Consider the following 18,936-nt stretch of genomic DNA (forward strand, 5'->3'; position numbering starts at 1 on the left):
CACCGCAATGAGAAGCCCGTGCACCACAACTACTGAGCCTGCGCTCTAGAGCCCGCGAGCCACAACTACTGAGCCCGCGTACCACAACTACTGAAGCCCATGCACCTAGAGCCCGGGCTCCACAACAAGAGAAGACACCGCAATGAGAAGCCCACGCACCGCAATGAAGAGCAGCCCCTCTCGCTTCAACTAGAGAAAGCCCACGTGCAGCAACGAAGACCAAACGCAGCCAAAAAATAATAATAATAATAAATACATAAAATAAATTTTAAAAAACACTATAAAAAAAAATAGGGTAGCCCACATGATATAAGAAAAAGGCAGGCCTTTTAAAAATATATAAAAGCTCTAGGCACAGGTCATCCATTTAAAATATTTTAGAAGAATGTTAATGCCACGAGGAAAATGCTTATGTATAGGTAGAAAAAAACCTAGGATTACAAAAACAATGTATATAGTAAGACCCTAATTTTACAATTATCGTAATAATTATAGTTATGGGAATCTACTAATAAAGATTATCATTATATGAATCTATGAATCAAAAAAGGCTGGAAGAAAATATATGAATATGTTAACAAGACTTATCTTTGGACGGTGGGCTTATGGGTTTTATCATCTCTTTTCTTACTTTCCAAATTTTCTACCAGAAAATTTTATGTTTATAACCAGGAGAAAAAGGAATTTTAACTGATAAGCAAAATAGCTAATTCCCTACAAAGGGCTTCTACTCTTTTGTAAATTATAGCAAATAGAACATAGCATTAGCAATTCAATTAGAAATATTAATTCTTCTTATTAAGGAGATTACAGGATGCTTAACTTGAAATGCAAACAACAGAGTAAAATTAGTTGAGCATTCAGTGTTCCTCCTGAATTTATAACATACAAGTCAAACAAGAGTAGGGTGTTTTTCTAAAATATAGCCTCTTTCATTATCTCCTTGGAGGCATAACTGACACTTCCAACTAATTAAAAAGTGAAAGGGGAACAAACTGGAGAGAACTATGAAGAAAGAAAAAGTAATGTTAGAGAGCCAACCTCCTTTTGCTTGGGTTCGTGTTTCTACATGGACAGACAATAATTAGAGTAATAGTTTCAGCCTCTATCAGCTCCCTCCCTCATTCTTCCCCAAGGGAAAAAGAGTGAATTCTATGATTGGTCAGTTCGGAAGGAGAAACTGAGCATGTATAGCTCAGCCTTTTCCCCTTTGGGATCAGCCCACTACACAGAACATATGCTGTTTGCCAGCTTTCAGTCATACAATAAACTGAATGGCAAAAGCTCTGCCTCTGCGGTCATTCACACCACCAGTAACCAGTGAGTGAGCCTGCTTAACTGACATTCAGTTTACGAATCTGATTGCTGCTACACACTCAAACCATTTTCACCATCATCTCTATTCATAATAAAGCTGACATTTTGATCTCTCTCTGCCTGGCTTCTTGGTTCTGAACTCAAGTAGGGCAAAAAGTGTTGTTTGCCCCCAACTCCCCCCGCATGCACACAAATACTAACAGGTGGTAGAGAATAGAATCAGAACCTCCTTAAAGCTCTGATTTAACCACCTAAGAAATGTTCTGTCCAAGTGAACGGCTTGCTTCAAAACAAATTTAAATTATTTTTGTGAAACATAGGTCACCTCCTCATAAACTATACCTCCTGGTCTTACAACCCTAATGCCATCATGGGTGTACATCATGAACCAGGCTCCAAATCCCTGTATTTGGGACTATAAGTGGTCCGTTGAAAAACATCACTCCCGAGAGTTAGTAACTTACCTTCAGCCCGTCATCCACATCCTTCACACAACCTTTTTCATATAGTTCCTGAGGAACATTTAAGATATGTTTTGAAAAATCATTTTCGTGCCAGTCCACACAAAGACCTGCAATAGATAACAGTGACTTAAAAGCAGCTACAAAAGCTTCTGTTCTTGTCAATTTTCTGCTTATACCTTCTTTATTTCCCCCCACTGTTTTTTTGGCGGTGCCACATGGCTTGCAGGATCTTAAGTTTCCCAACCAGAAATAAAACGCAGCCCCACGGCAGTGAACACGCCGAATCCTAACCACTGGACCACCAGTACCTTCTTTAAAATGCTTTCATATTTATCCAAAATTGAGGGTAGATGGGAGAAAGAAGGATACCATAAAACCCTGATCAGTCCTTGGAGTTAGCAGGATTTATCTATAGCAACACCTGGCCACCTGGGTTCTGTTGCTGGAAAAAGCCAAGAGAGCTAACAAGCAGCAACTTAAAAAAATGCAAGGACATACAAGACAAAACAAACAAAGAGAAAAGCACGTCAGACTTCTCACGTAAACTCAGCAGGCAAAATACCTTCGATGTGCGTGTTCAGGGCTGCTCCAGGGCCAGAGGTCTGAGAAATAATTCAATCTTTATGAGCTCTTGGAAATGGAAATGGCGGTTTTATTGGCCTCAGCAGAGTCATGATTCCATACTCCCTGAATGTCCCTGTACTCAGCCACAAAGGGAATGGTATAGCCTCTCCATTCAAACAAGAACAAATTCAACGTTTTATTTTAAACTGTTCGACCCAGCCGGTCTGGAGAGGATATTGCAATCCCCCTGGAGAGCCAGAGTAACAAGAGTTCACATCTGTTCTGACTCAAGACAATGGTAGTTCCTATTCGGAAGAGGTTTTAGTGTATGTTTGCTCTCTGTGTTTCAGTACCAAAAAAACAGAAGTTCATATTGTTATCAGCTATAATAATTCACAAGGCACTCTTCAAGGGATTCATCAAGAATAAATCATTTTTACAAAAAATTCATCCTTTTGCATGTCTGAAAGAAAGGTTTATTATTGACCTCATTTTTCTGCATCAAGGGCAAATGAGAGGTTGAATGGTATTAAACAAGCAAAGCAAATTATCAATAGACTGGGGGCTCAAATCAAGAAAACACTGGCAAAAAAGAATAGAGGGACTTTCCTGGTGGCACAGTGGTTAAGAATCCGCCTGCCAATGCAAGGGACACAGGTTCGATCTCTGGTCCAGGAAGATCCCACATGCCACAGAGCAACTAAGCCCGTGCACCACAGCTACTGAACCCATGTGCCACAACTACTGAAGCCCGCGCGCCTAGAGACTGTGCTCCACAACAGGAGAAGCCACCGCAATGAGAAGCCTGCACACTGCAACAAAGAGTAGCCCCCACTCGCCGCAACTAGAGAAAGCCCGTGCGCAGCAATGAAGACCCAACGCAGCCAAAAATAAATAAATAAAATAAATAAATTTATTAAAAAAAGAATAGATACATGTATATATATAACTGAATCACTTTGCTCTACACCTGAAACTAACACAACATTGTTAATCAACTATACTCCAATATAAAATTTTAAAAATAAAGATTAAATAAACAGAGAGAAAGAAAGAAAGAAAGAAAAAGAAAGAGAGAGAGAGAAAGAAAGAAAGGAAGGAAGGAAGAAAGAAAGAAAGAAAAAAGAAAATACTGGCAGGCAAACATCTGAGTAGGTGGGTTTTAGCTTTTTCTTAGTGATTCCAGTTACCTCCCAGGCAGGTTCAAAGGCCTATTCCACCTAAGAAGTCCATCTCTGAGGAAGATTCTAGCCTACCCAGAGTAGATCTGAATCCACAGAACCAGATGAATTTTCTCAGAGTTTCTCCAAATTAAGTCCCAAGATCATTTACATTACAATTTAGCATCTACATACCTGGTACAAAATTTACATTCTTAAGACATGATAAAATCACAGGTACAACAATTAAGCCAGGAGATACAAGATACCATTAATTAATGTGTATTCTATTTCTGTCAAATATCCAACGCATTTTAAAGCAGGCTTAAGCCCCAAGGCCACAGTCCCAAATATTCTACTGAGCTTTTCTACACTTTAAGATACAAACAAGAAATAATTTCTTACCACTGCCACTCCATGGAAGAGTTGGGATACCTGCAGTTTGAGCCACTATGGAAGATGCAATCTTATCCCCCAAAGCCCACATGGCCTGGCTTGGAGGACCTGAAAACAAAACAAGGAAAGAACCCTGACTGTAACATTTTGGCCTCGTTTCTGTCACATGTATTTTGTCTTCCATATAATTATTTTTGTATTTGTCTTGTATCCCCTACAGCACATATCATCAACATCAGAAACTTGATTATGGGGACTACTATGTTTTGGCTCATCTTTGTACCCTTCATAGAACCTAATGTGGTAAATTTTTGCATACAGGGAGAATTCAATATATATAAATATATGCTGAATTAAATTCCTGACAAATGTAACTCTGATTTTATCATCTGTCATGATCCAACTTTACCATATTAACAAAGTCTTTCTTTTTTTTTTTTTAACCAATATCCTGAAGTAAGGACAATAAAGTTCTGGTGTTCAAGTTTAAAATATTATACTCTCCTTGGTCTTAGGGAAACCCAAAAGGAAGATTTATCTTTAATAGGCTTTACAAAGCATAATCATCATTGCAGAGATAGAGGCAGAAACACTTTGAGCCATATAACCTCAAATTTTCTCTCTGTATAGGATAGCAGAAAAGTCAGAAGAAACAGCTCTCACTTATAGGAATATAATCTATATGCTTAAATGTGAAAGAAATGATTCAGGGCACACTGCCAGCGTATCCTAAGTATTCAATTATCTTTTCTATATAAAAATAGGTCCTTTCTCCACATGTTTTCTTAACGTTAACGGCAAAGTTTTTAAAGGCCAGTGTTCTGGAAATCAGAGCCTCCTCCATATCTCATAGAAAAGAATCCAGGGACAAAAAACACAATCAAGATGCAGGATGTAAGAAATGATGAAGGGTTAAAAAGAAAAAGAAATGAAGAAAAGGGTTACTCTGAGAGCTGCTGACTGATGAAAAAATAAGAGCCCAGTGCATGTTAAACAGAAGAAAAGCCGAATGAATATAGAGGAGAATATGGGCCAAAATGACAGAGAGAAACAGAAAGACAGGAACAGTATATCAGAAAGGCTTACCCATGAAGGCGATGCCATTTTTCAAAAGAAGTTCTGGGAGCTTGGGATTCTCAGAAGCATGACCCCAGCCAGCCCAAACTGCCTACAAGGGAACACAATATGATTCATTCTTAAAATTCATACTAAAAAGAACATGATAAACTGTATTACTTTCTACCAAGACTGGCCCTGCTCCATGAGGTACAATAGCTCCATGGCAGCCTAATGCCTAATTCAGCTTCTATGCCTGATTCTTGGCAAACTTTTCACAGAACAACAATAAGCAGCCCATTGTGGTAAAACCTCTGAAGAGGTCAAAAACAGGCTGAAACTGATATTAAGATCCAGCTAGTATTGTTGCTCTTTAGGAAACTCAGTTCATAGCCTTTCAACTAGACTCTATAGAGCCTCTTCTAGAAATGTTGGTTTTCTTCCACAGATTGAATTACTTTGGCCACCCAACTCCACCTTTATATCTAGTGGTTATACTGCCATACAAATCCCGAGTTTTTTTCTCTTTGGGCTTTAAGACACTTACCCTAAACTCCTCAACACAATGTGATAGGGAAGAAACAACCTCCTTCTACACTACCATATTCTGGACTAAGAGTATTCCATTGGAAACAGGCAACTTTTACTTACTAGGAGGTTTGAAGGTGAAATGGATAGAATAATCTCTGAAAGACCCTTACAAACCTCTTGTTTGGATTACGTTTACTTTATGTTGGCTCATTCCATTCTTTCCATCTTTCCTTTCCCTGTCTGTTATATCCCATATAAAGGCTTTTACCAACGTTCAACAAAGATGCTTCATATAAAATTAAAAGTTCTTCACTGGCTATCCCCTTGTGCCCAACTGTAAAATGGCTGAATTTGGCAAAGGAAACTCTTCTCAATACCCTGTAATGGCCTATGTGGGAAAAGACTCTAAAAAAGAGTGGATAGATGTATATGTATAACTGATTCACTCTGCTGTACAGCAGAAACTAATACAACATTGCAAATCAACTATACTCCCATAAAAATTTTTTTTTTAAAAAGGCTCAATTTGGATTTCGAGGAGACGCTGGCATCTCTTACTTGTACTGGAATCCTTTTAGCAATATCAAGAATTAATTCCACATTTGCATAGTTGTTGTTGTTTGGTCCTCCTGGCACTGGCACATAGTGATCTGCCATCTTAATGTATTCTGAAAACACAAGCAAATTAACAGAGAACACATGCTTTATTTTCAGAAATGTAACAGCAGAGCAAAAACTGTGTAAAGGACAGGTACCATCATACGTAACCACAGGACAAACTGTATTAATGGGGTAATTCCCAGAACCATTTATTTGGAGGCTCTTTGTTAAGCCACAGTACTAACAGTGGTAATCTCATAGTTAGGAGCTCTTACACTAAAACAGCAGGTCTCAAACTTTTCACCGTGTGACCTTTTCAAAGGGTCTCTATGATCCCTATATCAAGGATGATGTATCTGTCATTTAAGGGGCCCATTATTCTATTCTGAGAAAAAGCTCAGTGACACCTTTTATCTTTAACTTGCACTATATTCTGAGAAAGCCCTTTTCCTGGTGTAAAGCTGGGACAGAATGGGGAAACAGGGTAGAGTCTGGAGGGTCCGTAGACTGGCTAAACAGGAAAGGTTAGTTATAGGAGTCTATCAAGTGCTTGAAAAACGTTTATCTGGATGGAACGATACTTTAAAAAGATAACTTCTTTCCCTCTTTACTTTTTTTTTTTTTTTGGCTCAGTATCCCCTTTCAAATCTGTCACCTGATGTTTCTCTCTTCCTTTTCTGGCAGTAATTGTGGCAGAGCAGCTACAATGTGCAGGGACTGTACTAAGCGCTTTATATATATTATTTCATTTCATCCTCAATAATCTTATATATAACATGTATTATTAGCACCCAGTTTACAGGGAATTATGGCTTGGAGCAGTTAAATAACTTTCTCAAGGTCCATCTCCACCATATTTATTATGTTTCTTATCTCGTGCTCTTAATTTTTAAAGGTTTTAAGTCCTTCTTTAAAAATTCCACTCAGAGTAAGATATGAGGCCCTAACAGTTTGTTCAAAATAAAAACAGGTATATCATTCTCTCTGATTATGAGGGAAAGCGTGCTGATTATTTAAAAATTTAAAAAATATATCAGGATGTACTGTTTTTTAAAAGTCAAAATCACCCATTGTCCCACAACTCAGATATAGTCAGTTCATGCTTTGATATATTAGAAACCATAAACTGCTAACCAATTTAATATATTGTGGATATCTTCCCATACTAACCGAACCACTTTAGACCCTCACTTGCAATGGGGGTGCCAAATTGCCTATACTCTCACCTATATTGGGTATTATCAATTTGAAATTTTGCCAGTCCTATAAATTTTTTAAAATCCCAATCTATTATTGTTTTGGTTAGCATTTCTTTGATTATCATTGGAATTGAATCTCTTTTCATATGTTTATTGTTCCTTTTTAATTCTTCTTTTATGGACTATCTATTCATGTTCTCTGTTCATTTTCTTTTGAAGGGTGTCTTGTGCTCATATTATAGGTAGAAACTCTGCTGTTAACATGTTTTTCTCGGTTATCGCTTGTCTTTAACTACCACCCACAGAGGTAACCAGATTGCTGTTTTGGTATATGTCATTACACATTTTTTTTTTCTCTGACTATACACAATGTACTTTCTTTCTATTATTATATCATGCTATCAGTCTCCTTACAGCCAACTTTTTTCTAAGCAATTGTGATGGACAGACCCATGATCCCAAGTCTCCAGGTATTCATATCTTAAGTTATCCCCTCTCCTTGGGTGTGGGCACAATCTATGACTTGCTTTTAGCCAAGAGAATATGGCAAGGATGAGGAGATGTCACTTCCAAACTAACAGTGCATAAGAATGTAGCCGATCTTACTGGGAGACTTTCCCTTGCTGGCTTTGAGGAAGCGGGCAGTCATTTTGGGGTGGCCCACGTGACAAGGAGCCAAGAGCAGTCTCTAGCCAACAACCAGCAACACAATCAGGTCCTCAGTCCAAACAGAAAACTGAATGCTGCCAACAACCATGTTAGTTTGAAAGCAGATCCATCCCAAGTCAAGCCTCAGATGAGACTGCAGCCCCAGCTGAATGCTGATGGCAGCCTTGTGATAACCTGAAGCAGAAGACCCAGCTACAGAAACTGAGGTAATAGATGTCCATTGTTTTAAGTTGTTAAATTTGTGGTAATAGTGTTACACAGTAATAGATAAACAGTGTAACAATTTGTCAGAATGCATTCTCAGACCAATAAATGTTATCCCGCAAAATTTTTTTATGTTTTTATTGATTTTTTTTAACATCTTTATTAGAGTATAATTGCTTTACAATGGTGTGTTAGTTTCTGCTTTGTAACAAAGTGAATCAGTTATACATATACATATGTCCCCATATCTCTTCCCTCTTGCATCTCCCTCCCTCCCACCCTCCCTATCCCAACCCTCTAGGTGGTCACAAAGCACAGAGCTGATTTCCCTGTGCGATGCGGCTGCTTCCCACTAACTACCTATTTTAAGTTTGGTAGTGTATATATGTCCATGCCACTCTCTCACTTTGTCCCAGCTTACCCTACCCCTCCCAGTATCCTCAAGTCCATTCTCTAGTAGGTCTACGTCTTTATTCCCGTCTTGCCCCTAGGTTCTTCACGACCATTTTTTTTTTTTTTAAGATTCCATATATATGTGTTAGCATACGGTTTTTGTTTTTCTCTTTGTGACTTACTTCACTCTGTATGACAGACTCTAGGTCCATCCACCTCACTACAAATAACTCAATTTCGTTTCTTTTTATGGCTGAGTAATATTCCATTGTATATATGTGCCACATCTTCTTTATCCATTCATCTGTTGATGGACACTTAGATTGCTTCCATGTTCTGCCTATTGTAAATAGAGCTTCAATGAACATTTTGGTACGTGACTCTTTTTGAATTATGGTTTTCTCAGAGTATATGCCCAGTAGTGGGGTTGCTGGGTCGTATGATAGTTCTATTTTTAGTTTTTTAAGGAACCTCCATACTGTTCTCCATAGTGGCTGTCTCAATTTACATTCCCACCAACAGTGCAAGAGGGTTCCCTTTTCTCCACACCCTCTCCAGCATTTATTTTTGTACATTTTTTGATGACAGCCATTCTGACCGGTGTGAGATGATATCTCATTATAGTTTTGATTTGCATTTCTCTAATGATTAATGATGTTGAGCATTCTTTCATGTGTTTGTTGGCAATCTGTATATCTTCTTTGCAGAAATGTCTATTTAGGTCTTCTGCCCATTTTTGGACTGGGTTGTTTGTTTTTCTGATATTGAGCTGCATGAGCTGCTTGTAAATTTTGGAGATTAATCCTTTGTCACTTGCTTCATTTGCAAATATTTTCTCCATTTCTGAGGGTTGTCTTTTTGTCTTGTTTATGGTTTCCTTTGCTGTGCAAAAGCTTTTAAGTTTCATTAGGTCCCATTTGTTTATTTTTGTTTTTATTTCCATTTCTCTAGGAGGTGGGTCAAAAAGGATCTTGCTGTGATTTATGTCATAGACTGTTCTGCCTATGTTTTCCTCTAAGAGTCTGATAGTGTCTGGCCTTACATTTAGGTCTTTAATCCATTTTGAGTTTATTTTTGTGTATGGTGTTAGGGACTGTTCTAATTTCATTTTTTTACATGTAGCTGTCCAGTTTTCCCGGCACCACTTATTGAAGAGTCTGTCTTTTCTCCACTGTATATTCTTGCCTCCTTTATCAAAGACAAGGTGACCATATGTGCATGGGTTTATCTCTGGGCTTTCTATCCTGTTCCATTGATCTATATTTGTTTTTGTGCCAGTACCATACTGTCTTGATTACTGTAGCTTTGTAGTATAGTCTGAAGTCAGGGAGCCTGATTCCTCCAGCTCCCTTTTTCTTTCTCAAAATTGCTTTGGCTATTTCGGGTCTTTTGTGTTTCCATACAATTGTGAAATATTTTCTTCTAGTTCAGTGAAAAATGCCAATGGTAGTTTGATAGGGATTGAATTGAATCTGTAGATTGCTTTGGGTAGTATAGTCATTTTCACAATATTGATTCTTCCAATCCAAGAACGTGGTATATCTCTCCATCTGTTTGTATCATCTTTAATTTTTTCATAAGTGTCTTATAATTTTCTGCATACAGGTCTTTTGTCTCCCTAGGTAGGTTTATTCCTAGGTATTTTATTCTTTTTCTTGCAATGGTAAATGGGAGTGTTTCCTTAATTTCTTCTTCCCATTTTTCATCATTAGTGTATAGGAATGCAAGAGATTTCTGTGCATTAATTTTGCATCCTGCTATTTTACCAAATTCATTGATTAGCTCTAGTAGTTTTCTGGTAGCATCTTTAGGACTCTCTATGTATAGTATAATGTCATCTGCAAACAGTGACAGCTTTACTTCTTCTTTTCTGATTCGGATTCCTTTTATTTCTTTTTCTTCTCTGATTGCTGTGGCTAAAACTTCCAAAACTATGTTGAATAATAGTGGTGAGAGTGGTCAACCTTGTCTTGTTCCTGATCTTAGTGGATACGGTTTCAGTTTTTCACCATTGAGAATGATGTTGGCTGTGGGTTTGTCATATATGGCCTTTATTATGTTGAGGTTAGTTCCCTCTAGGCCTACTTTCTGGAGAGTTTTTATCACAAATCAGTGTTGAATTTTGTTGAAAGCTTTTTCTGCATCTATAGAGATGATCATAGAGGCCGGCGTGACGTTGCACCAGCCTGAGGTGCGCCGTGTGTTCTCCTGGGGAAGTTGTCCCTGGATCACGGGACCCTGCCAGTGGCGGACTGCACAGGCTCCCAGGAGGGGAGGTGTGGAGAGTGACCTGTGCTTGCACACAGGCTTCTTGGTGGCGGCAGCAGCAGCCTTAGCGTCTCATGCCCGTCTCTGGGGGTCTGTGCTGATAGCCGCGGCTCGCGCCCATCTCTGGAGCTCCTTTAAGCGGTGCTCTTAACCCCCTCTCCTCGGGCACCAGGAAACAAAGAGGCAAGAAAAAGTCTTTTGCCTCTTCAGCAGTTCCAGACCTTTTCCTGGACTCCCTCCCGGCTAGCTGTGGTGCACTAGCCCCCTTCAGGCTGTGTTCATGCCGCCAACCCCAGTCCTCTCCCTGCGATCCTACCCAAGCCCGAGCCTCAGCTCCCAGCCCCCGCCCGCCCCGGCGGGTGAGCAGACAAGCCTCTCGGGCTGGTGAGTGCTGGTCAGCACCAAGCCTGTGTGCGGGAATCTCTCCGCTTTGCCCTCCGCACCCCTGTTGCTGCGCTCTCCTCCGTGGCTCCGAAGCTTCCCCCCTCCGCCACCGCAGTCTCTGCCCGCAAAGGGGCTTCCTAGTGTGTGGAAACCTTTCCTCCTTCACAGCTCCCTCCCACTGGTGCAGGTCGCGTCCCTATTCTTTTGTCTCTGTTTTTTCTTTTTTCTTTTGCCCTACCCAGGTACGTGGGGAGTTTCTTGCCTTTTGGGAGGTCTGAGGTCTTCTGCCAGCATTCAGTAGGTGTTCTGTAGGGGTTGTTCCACGTGTAGATGTATTTCTGATGTATTTGTGGGGAGGAAGGTGATCTCCACATCTTACTCTTCCGCCATCTTGAAGCTCCTCCCCACAAAATATTTTTTAATGGGTGCATGGTATTTCATAGAATTGGTGTAACAGATTTTATGTAACTAATCACTAATGGTGGACACTTAAGCTATTCCTGGTTTCTTGTTATTTTAAATAACACTGCAATGAATATCCCTGTATGAACATTTTTGCCCCATTACTGATTTTTGTTCCTCAGAATAAATACCAGGAAATAGAATTTCTTAATCAAAAGATATGAGTACTTTTGTCCACTGGTGCTCATGATCCCATCTCCTTCCATCTCCTCTAGCTCTCTTGTGTACTGCTACCCCCCAGCCCCCACCCCTGCCCTTGGCTCCTTCCTCTCAGAAACATTCCTAAGTCTCTTCCATTCTGAAAAACAAAAATTCTCTCTTGACCCCAAATTTCTCCTTAGTTACTGCCTTTTCTTTTTCCCTTCTCATCCAAAATTCTCAAAAAACTTGTCCACATTGGCTGTCTCCATGTCCCATCCCATTCATTCCTTATCTTCCTATATTAGTCTGCATACTCACATTGTTCCACTGAAACTTTTCCTGCAAAGGTTACCAATGATTCCCTAATTGCTAGACAGATTTTGATTCCTATTTTATTTGAGCCTTCCTTATTGAAATTCTCTTTTCTCATCGCTTTTCTCTTCTGTTTCTTCTATTTCTCTGACCATTTCTTCTCCACACTGTTTATGGGACTATCTTCCTGAGTCTATCCCTAAATTTTAGCCTTCTATAAAATTTCATCCTTAACCCTCTTCTCTTCATTTTCTATCTGATCTTTCAGGAGGTAGTGTTAACTATCACATATTTGCCAATAATGTACACTCTTAATCTCTAGTTCTCATTATTTCTAAGTTCTAGAAGGATATATTCAATTTTTTGTAGGATTTCTAGAATCTGCTTGTATCACATGTACTCCAAACCTAATCTGTCTCCCCACCAAAAAAACCCCCACCTTGCTCTTATTACTATATTATCTATTATTTTGCTTTTGTTGATGGTGCTAACATGAAAAACAAGACCATCCTTGACAAATACTAGATCATGTCTTGTACTTTAACAAGCCACTTGCAGTTTCCAGAAACCACTGTGTCACACCTTCAAACATTTGCATATATGTTCTTTCTGCCTGTAATACCTTTGTCTTCCCCCTAGTTGCTTCACTAACTCTTACTCATTCTTGGCTAGATAAAAACCATTTCGGAAAGCTCTCTTAACCCTGTTAACCCCTCTTAACCCTTAACCCAAGAGCAGGGGCCAGAGTTACGATGTCTCATCGCTGTGTTCCATGTACCCTGTGCATATTTCTATTATAGCACTTACCTCACTGTATTGAAATTATTTGTTTCCTAGAGCAAGATCATATCTTATTAAACTGTGGGTCTCCATGTTCATTGAGTGAATGAATAAATGAATTAATAGGAGCACCAAGGAGAAACAAGGAAAAAGAAATCATGCAAGGTACTTTATATTTATTATACACAATTTCATCTTTACAACTATCCAGTAAAATAGACATGATTTTCCTTTCACATATACAAAACTGCAGCTGAGAGGTGTTGAAGGGTCAATCTAAATGATTTCATATAATAACATCTATTTTCCAATAAATTGGTGCCTTCTTCATTTCTAAAGATAATATAATAACCCTTACTACTTAGGAATAGTCTTAATATCATTGTCTCAATATAGCGAGTACATATAAAGACCAAAATAGCTTTAAAAAGACAGCTCTTTAAAGAGCTAATGTTGGACTTCCCTGGTGGTGCAGTGGTTAAGAATCCGCCTGCCAATGCGGGGGACACGGGTTCGAGCCCTGGTCCGGGAAGATCCCACATGCCATGGAGCAAATAAGCCCATGTGCCACGACTACTGAGCCTGCGCTCTGGAGCCTGTGAGCCACAACTACTGAGCCCACGTGCCACAACTACTGAAGCCCACACGCCTAGAGCCTGTGCTCCACAACAAGGGAAGCCACCACAATGAGAAGCCCGCGCACCGCAATGAAGAGTAGCCCCTGCTTGCTGCAACTAGAGAAAGCCCGCATGCAGCAACGAAGACCCAATGCAGCCAAAGATAAATAAATAAATAAATTTATTTAAAAAAATAAAAAAAAATAAAGAGCTAATGTTATCTGTGGGTACTCTGTCTTAGAGATTATACTTTAGTGATAGAAAGTATGAAGAGGAAGGACTAGCCACAACCTCTCAGCTACACCAATAGTCCTTATCTACCTCTCTCAGATGGAAAACCATCTAAGCAGAGAGAATATGCCAAAGAGCCTACAGAGTGAAACCTATTTGGGTCCCAAGAGGTCTCCCCCTCCCAGGAGGAGGGAAAAAACAATCTTAACCTTAAAATTCTCTAAAATTCAATGTAACTCATAAGGGAAATAGCATTTCCTTCCAAACGTTTCTACTGACACATGCTAAAGAATGTGGCTTAGCAAATAACACTGAAAACCCATATCAACACTTTGGTTAAATTTCTACCTATTTTTACTTAGAACACAGGCGTCTACGTTGAGGTTAAATATAATACAGTCCTTGTCTACGCCTACTATTGACACTTTATAAAAGAGAAATCCTTGGGTTTGGGAATCCCCCTGAGTTAACATTCTTCTCCTTAAAGGCTGTGCCATTCAATGTTTTATGCTTGAGGATGATGCTTTCTTAATGTTCATAACTTACCTGCATTGGCTTTCAGGTCTTCAGGTGTGACCATGACAACAAATCGGATTGCACGTTCGTTTCGAAACATCTCATAAGACCACCGGCGGATAGACCGCATGCATTTCACTGCTGCAATGCCATTGTTGGCAATGAGAACCTGGGACAGTGGGAACATGGGAATTGGAGAGAAGTGGAAAAGACAGGCAAAGACAGAGGAAAAGAGATGAAACCACTTTTGTAGATCTTCCTCTGAAAAGCCAGAGTTTCAACTAGGAATTTGTATTGTTGGTCTAGGCAGTTAGGAACCAACTCCCACATGATCAAGGGATATTTTAAGATGTTAGCTAAGCAAATACTTCAATATGTGCCAGCTAAAACTTACTCCTTTTTAACTTCATTTCTTGAAGGGAAAAATCAGTTACTCAAATCTTATGAGTTTGTGAATTATTCTACCATACCTACTCTTAGGGAATAGAAGAAACAAACGTCAGGGGGAAGATGGATATAAATAAGGCTGGGGGAAGATTCAACAGTGTAGTGTCACACACTATTCTCTGTTGTAGTGAAACAAGGCACAGAGTCCTGAACATGTATAAGAATGCCTACACTAACCACCACCTCTCTCCAGAATGCTGAATCCAAATGCCTTAGAATTGTACAGACTGCCCCAGAAAGAACGGTCACAAGAAAAAGAGTAGAAGGATCAATGATCCTGAGACTTCTCTGTTAAACAAACCTTTCACCTCGTTGCCTGTCTTGCAATCATCACCCTGAGGATAACATAGGTTGGGAGACACGTAATCTCTCCTCATTGGAAGACTAACAGGAGTGTACCGCTAAAGCAACACTTTTAGGACAGAGACTATAGGTCCCTATCCTTGAATCTTTTAATCACTGCAAGCTATTTCAACCAAGTCATCCTCTCAGCTCCAATATGGTTTAGATAAAAGTGACACAGAGTAACTCACAACATTTCAAAACACCTGTAATCTCTTTAAGTATTTCATGTGGTATATTCCCTCTAAACATCTCAAATTCCTGGAGGAACCCAGTAGGTTACACTGTATCAAACTTGTTGAAGCCTTCTGTTCTGAAACTCTCTCCACTCCCTTAGCTCTAAACCCAATGTTATGACATGTTACCTCCTCACCACCACCCCACAAGCTAATCAATTTCTCATAACCTCTCAGATTAGTGCAACTCAACCCCATAAAAACCGCAAGATCTTTCTAAAAGCACTTTATGGGCGCTGCCTCATCTTCTTACTTAGTTATGACTAAATTGTCAGTGGCAAATACATATTACAGAAAATAGTGAAATTATTTAATAGGATGCTAGGGAGGCAGAAAGGATAATTCTGCAGTCTCAGAAATTCAATTTAAATATCGGTTTTGAGCAAATCTAGACAACAAATCTAGGCATTAAATCTCATGTACTTTTGAAAAAATAAGTTAGCAGGTTATAACTTACCTTCTCAATCACTTTATTCCCACCAAAACGAGTAACGAATTCTGCTGGAGAAGCTACAGTGAAATCTCGCTGTGAGTCTATTTTCTTTCGGTCTCGACCTTGCTTTACTAGGTGCAAACCAGACATGCTGGACCTGTAAAAATAGAGAAATCATGAAAGTCTACAGATAAGATTTCTTCACATCATCTATCTCCCCTGGAGACCTGCTTTTCACTATCGGACTTATAAGAGCACTTCCAATTGCACCCTTGTGAAAACTGGATGGTGGCAGACCACATAGTTTTTATATAGAAGAGAGAAAAGAAAATGATCTTTGCTTGTGGAAATTTAAGAAAAAAAAAAAAGTGTTCCTGAATAATAAAAGACAATATTAAGGTTTACCAACAGATGCCATCATAAAGAGATAGGCAAAGAACACGCTAAAATGAGATAGTATAAATAATAGACTCAGAGTGACTGTTAAAACTTAAAAAAAACACCCACAACAGTTAGCAAACCTGTTTCTGGATTATGATTCTGACACACAGATGACCTTCACCTCTGTATCTCTAACCTCCATTTTTCTTATGAGCTGTAACTCCACATTTTTAACTGCCTACTAAATGTTTTACTTGGATATTCCATAGACGTTTCAAAATCAACAACTCCAAAAACAATTTATTTACAAGGCATTACAAGGCAATTTATTTATAAACCATATTTCATTGACCTTAAGATAACATTTTTTTTTTTTTAGCTTTTTAGAATCTCTGAAATTGGTATGTATCTTACAACTGATGGTGTGCTTTATTTAATTGGCAGAATGTTTTTTCTCAGTGGTACATTCAATAATGGTGCCTCTAACAATCAATGGTGTTTTAGATTAGACAGTGGTGGAAACAGCACAGGCCTGCTTTAAATTCCAGATCTTCGGGCTTCCCTGGTGGCACAGTGGTTGGGAATCCGCCTGCCAATGCAGGGGACACGGGTTCGGGTCCTGGTCCGGGAGGATCCCACATGCCGCAGAGCAACTAAGCCCATGCGCCACATCTACTGAGCCTGCGCGTCTGGAGCCTGTGCTCCGCAACAAGAGAGGCGGCGATAGTGAGAGGCCCGCGCACCGCGATGAAGAGTGGCCCCCGCTTGCCACAACTAGAGAAAGCCCTCGCACAGAAATGAAGACCCAACACAGCCATAAATAAATTTAAAAATTTAAAAAAAAAAAAATTCCAGATCTTCACCGAATAACTTAAACTTGCTAAGCTTCACTTTTCTCTTTGTAAATATGTATGGTATTCACTGTTCTAGGTTTTCAGCTATTGCCTCTCAGCTCCAAGCCCATCCTTTTATGCTCTGCTCTATGACAACAGGGCTTAACACCATGCAAACTTGTTTGATTCCGCCAATAGGAAGGCAGAAGGGTTTTAAAAAAAAAAAAGAGAGAGAGAAAGAGAGAAAGGGATTTTCTTCTTATTTTCCAGCTATTATCAGCATTGCTCCACAGGAAAAGAGAGTTAATTCCAGTCTCTAGCATCTTTCAGCATTCCAAGGAATAGCTGTGATGCATTCCCGTAGAAGGACCAGGAGCAGTGGGTTGTGGCTCCTTGGCTGTCAGAGTACCAGCCCTGCCATGCTCACTCATCCTCTGGGCTACCAGCCTGGGCCTATCAATCACCTGTCAGGCCACGCCTCCTCCTCAGGGATCTGAGCACCAGCTACTCAAAGCTTACTCCCAGAGGTCCAAGCACCAGCCCCTCTCCAAGCACCTTGGGCCCTCTCCAAGCTTGTAGGTTCTGGGAATACTACCTCTTCCCTAGGGGTGGTAGCTGCTTCCTGCAGATATTAACCTTGGATTACCTCAGCATGTCTATTTTGTTCTTTTATTCTGCTAACACCCAAGTAACCAATTCTCACAATTGAATGTCTTTTGTTTATAATACCTAATGCAGTTTCTCTTTCCCTGACTGGACCTTGACTCATAGCACTGATAGACCTTCTGAAAGGGCATTTTGAGGATTAAATGAGATAATGGATATAGTAAATAAAATCCTTTATACACTATTTAACAGACAGCTGCTTTCTTCCATTTCTATCTTTTCTTCCTTTCTCCTACACTCTAATGTTGCACTCAGGTAATTTCTCTCTTCAAAATAAAAGAGTATGATTAAAATCTTCCCACAGGGCTTCGCTGGTGGCGCAGTGGTTGAGAATCTGCCTGCCAATGCAGGGGACACGGGTTCGAGCCCTGGTCTGGGAGGATCCCACATGCCACGGAGCAACTAAGGCAGTGAGCCACAATTACTGAGCCTGCGCGTCTGGAGCCTGTGCTCCGCAACAAGAGAGGCCACAATAGTGAGAGGCCCGCGCACCACGATGAAGAGTGGCCCCCGCTTGCCGCAACTAGAGAAAGCCCACACACAGAAACGAAGACCCAACACAACCAAAAATAAAAATAAATAAAATAAGCCTACACTTTAAAAAAAAAAAAAAATCTTCCCACAGAGAAATACCAGGTCCAGATGGTTTTATTTTTATTTTATTTATTTATTTACTTATTTATTTATTTATTTATTTATTTATTTATTTTTGGCTGTGTTGGGTCTTTGTTGCTGTGCGCGGGCTTTCTCTAGTTGCAGCGAACGGGGTTTACTCTGTTGGGGTGCGCAGGCTTCTCATTGCGGTGGCTTCTCTTGTTGTGGAGCATGGGCTCTAGGCCCGTGGGTTTCAGTAGCTGTGGCTTGAAGGCTCTAGAGCGCAGGCTCAGTAGTTGCGGTGCACGGGCTTAGTTGCTCCGCGGCATGTGGGATCTTCCCAGACCAGGGCTCGAACCCATGTCTCCTGCATTGGCAGGTGGATTCTCAACCACTGTGCCACCAGGGAAGCCCCAGATGGTTTTAAAAGACAAGTTCTACCGAACTTTCAAGGATCGTAGCCTACCAAACTTCCAGACAGTAGAAAAAGGAGTAAAACTCCCCAGTTAGAGTAATACTGATACCAGAACCAGACAAAGACGTTACATGAAAGGGAAGTCCAGGGCCACTTTACTCATGACCACATCCTAATGACGATATTCTAAATAGGTGTTGGGTCAAGGATGTGCAAAATATTAGTTAAAAAATATGTTACTCCACAACCAACTTGAGTTTGTCCCAGGTAAGCAAGGATGGTTTAATTTTAGAAAATCCATAAATGTAAAACTGTTAGATTTCCT

At 40.0% G+C, this 18,936-nt stretch overlaps 1 protein-coding gene across 7 annotated transcripts in view; it reads right to left on the reverse strand.

Annotated features, from left to right (window-relative positions):
- Positions 1–18,936, reverse strand: part of ACACA (acetyl-CoA carboxylase alpha) — a 233,139-nt gene that overhangs the window by 132,443 nt on the left and 81,760 nt on the right. For all 7 annotated transcript variants that reach the window (XR_014257243.1, XM_082439871.1, XM_082439870.1 and 4 more), the window contains 6 exons: positions 15,747–15,879; positions 14,295–14,433; positions 6,047–6,156; positions 4,988–5,069; positions 3,911–4,009; positions 1,782–1,888 (listed from right to left, as the gene is read on the reverse strand). Coding sequence is in view for 6 of the 7 variants with exons in the window: in XM_082439871.1 (XP_082295997.1) it covers positions 1,782–1,888; positions 3,911–4,009; positions 4,988–5,069; positions 6,047–6,156; positions 14,295–14,433; positions 15,747–15,879 (670 nt within the window). In the remaining variant the exon portion in view is untranslated. The remainder of the gene's footprint in view (positions 1–1,781; positions 1,889–3,910; positions 4,010–4,987; positions 5,070–6,046; positions 6,157–14,294; positions 14,434–15,746; positions 15,880–18,936) is intronic.

This window comes from Balaenoptera physalus (assembly GCF_965194825.1).
Source record: "Balaenoptera physalus genome assembly, chromosome: 20".
NCBI lineage: Eukaryota > Metazoa > Chordata > Mammalia > Artiodactyla > Balaenopteridae > Balaenoptera > Balaenoptera physalus.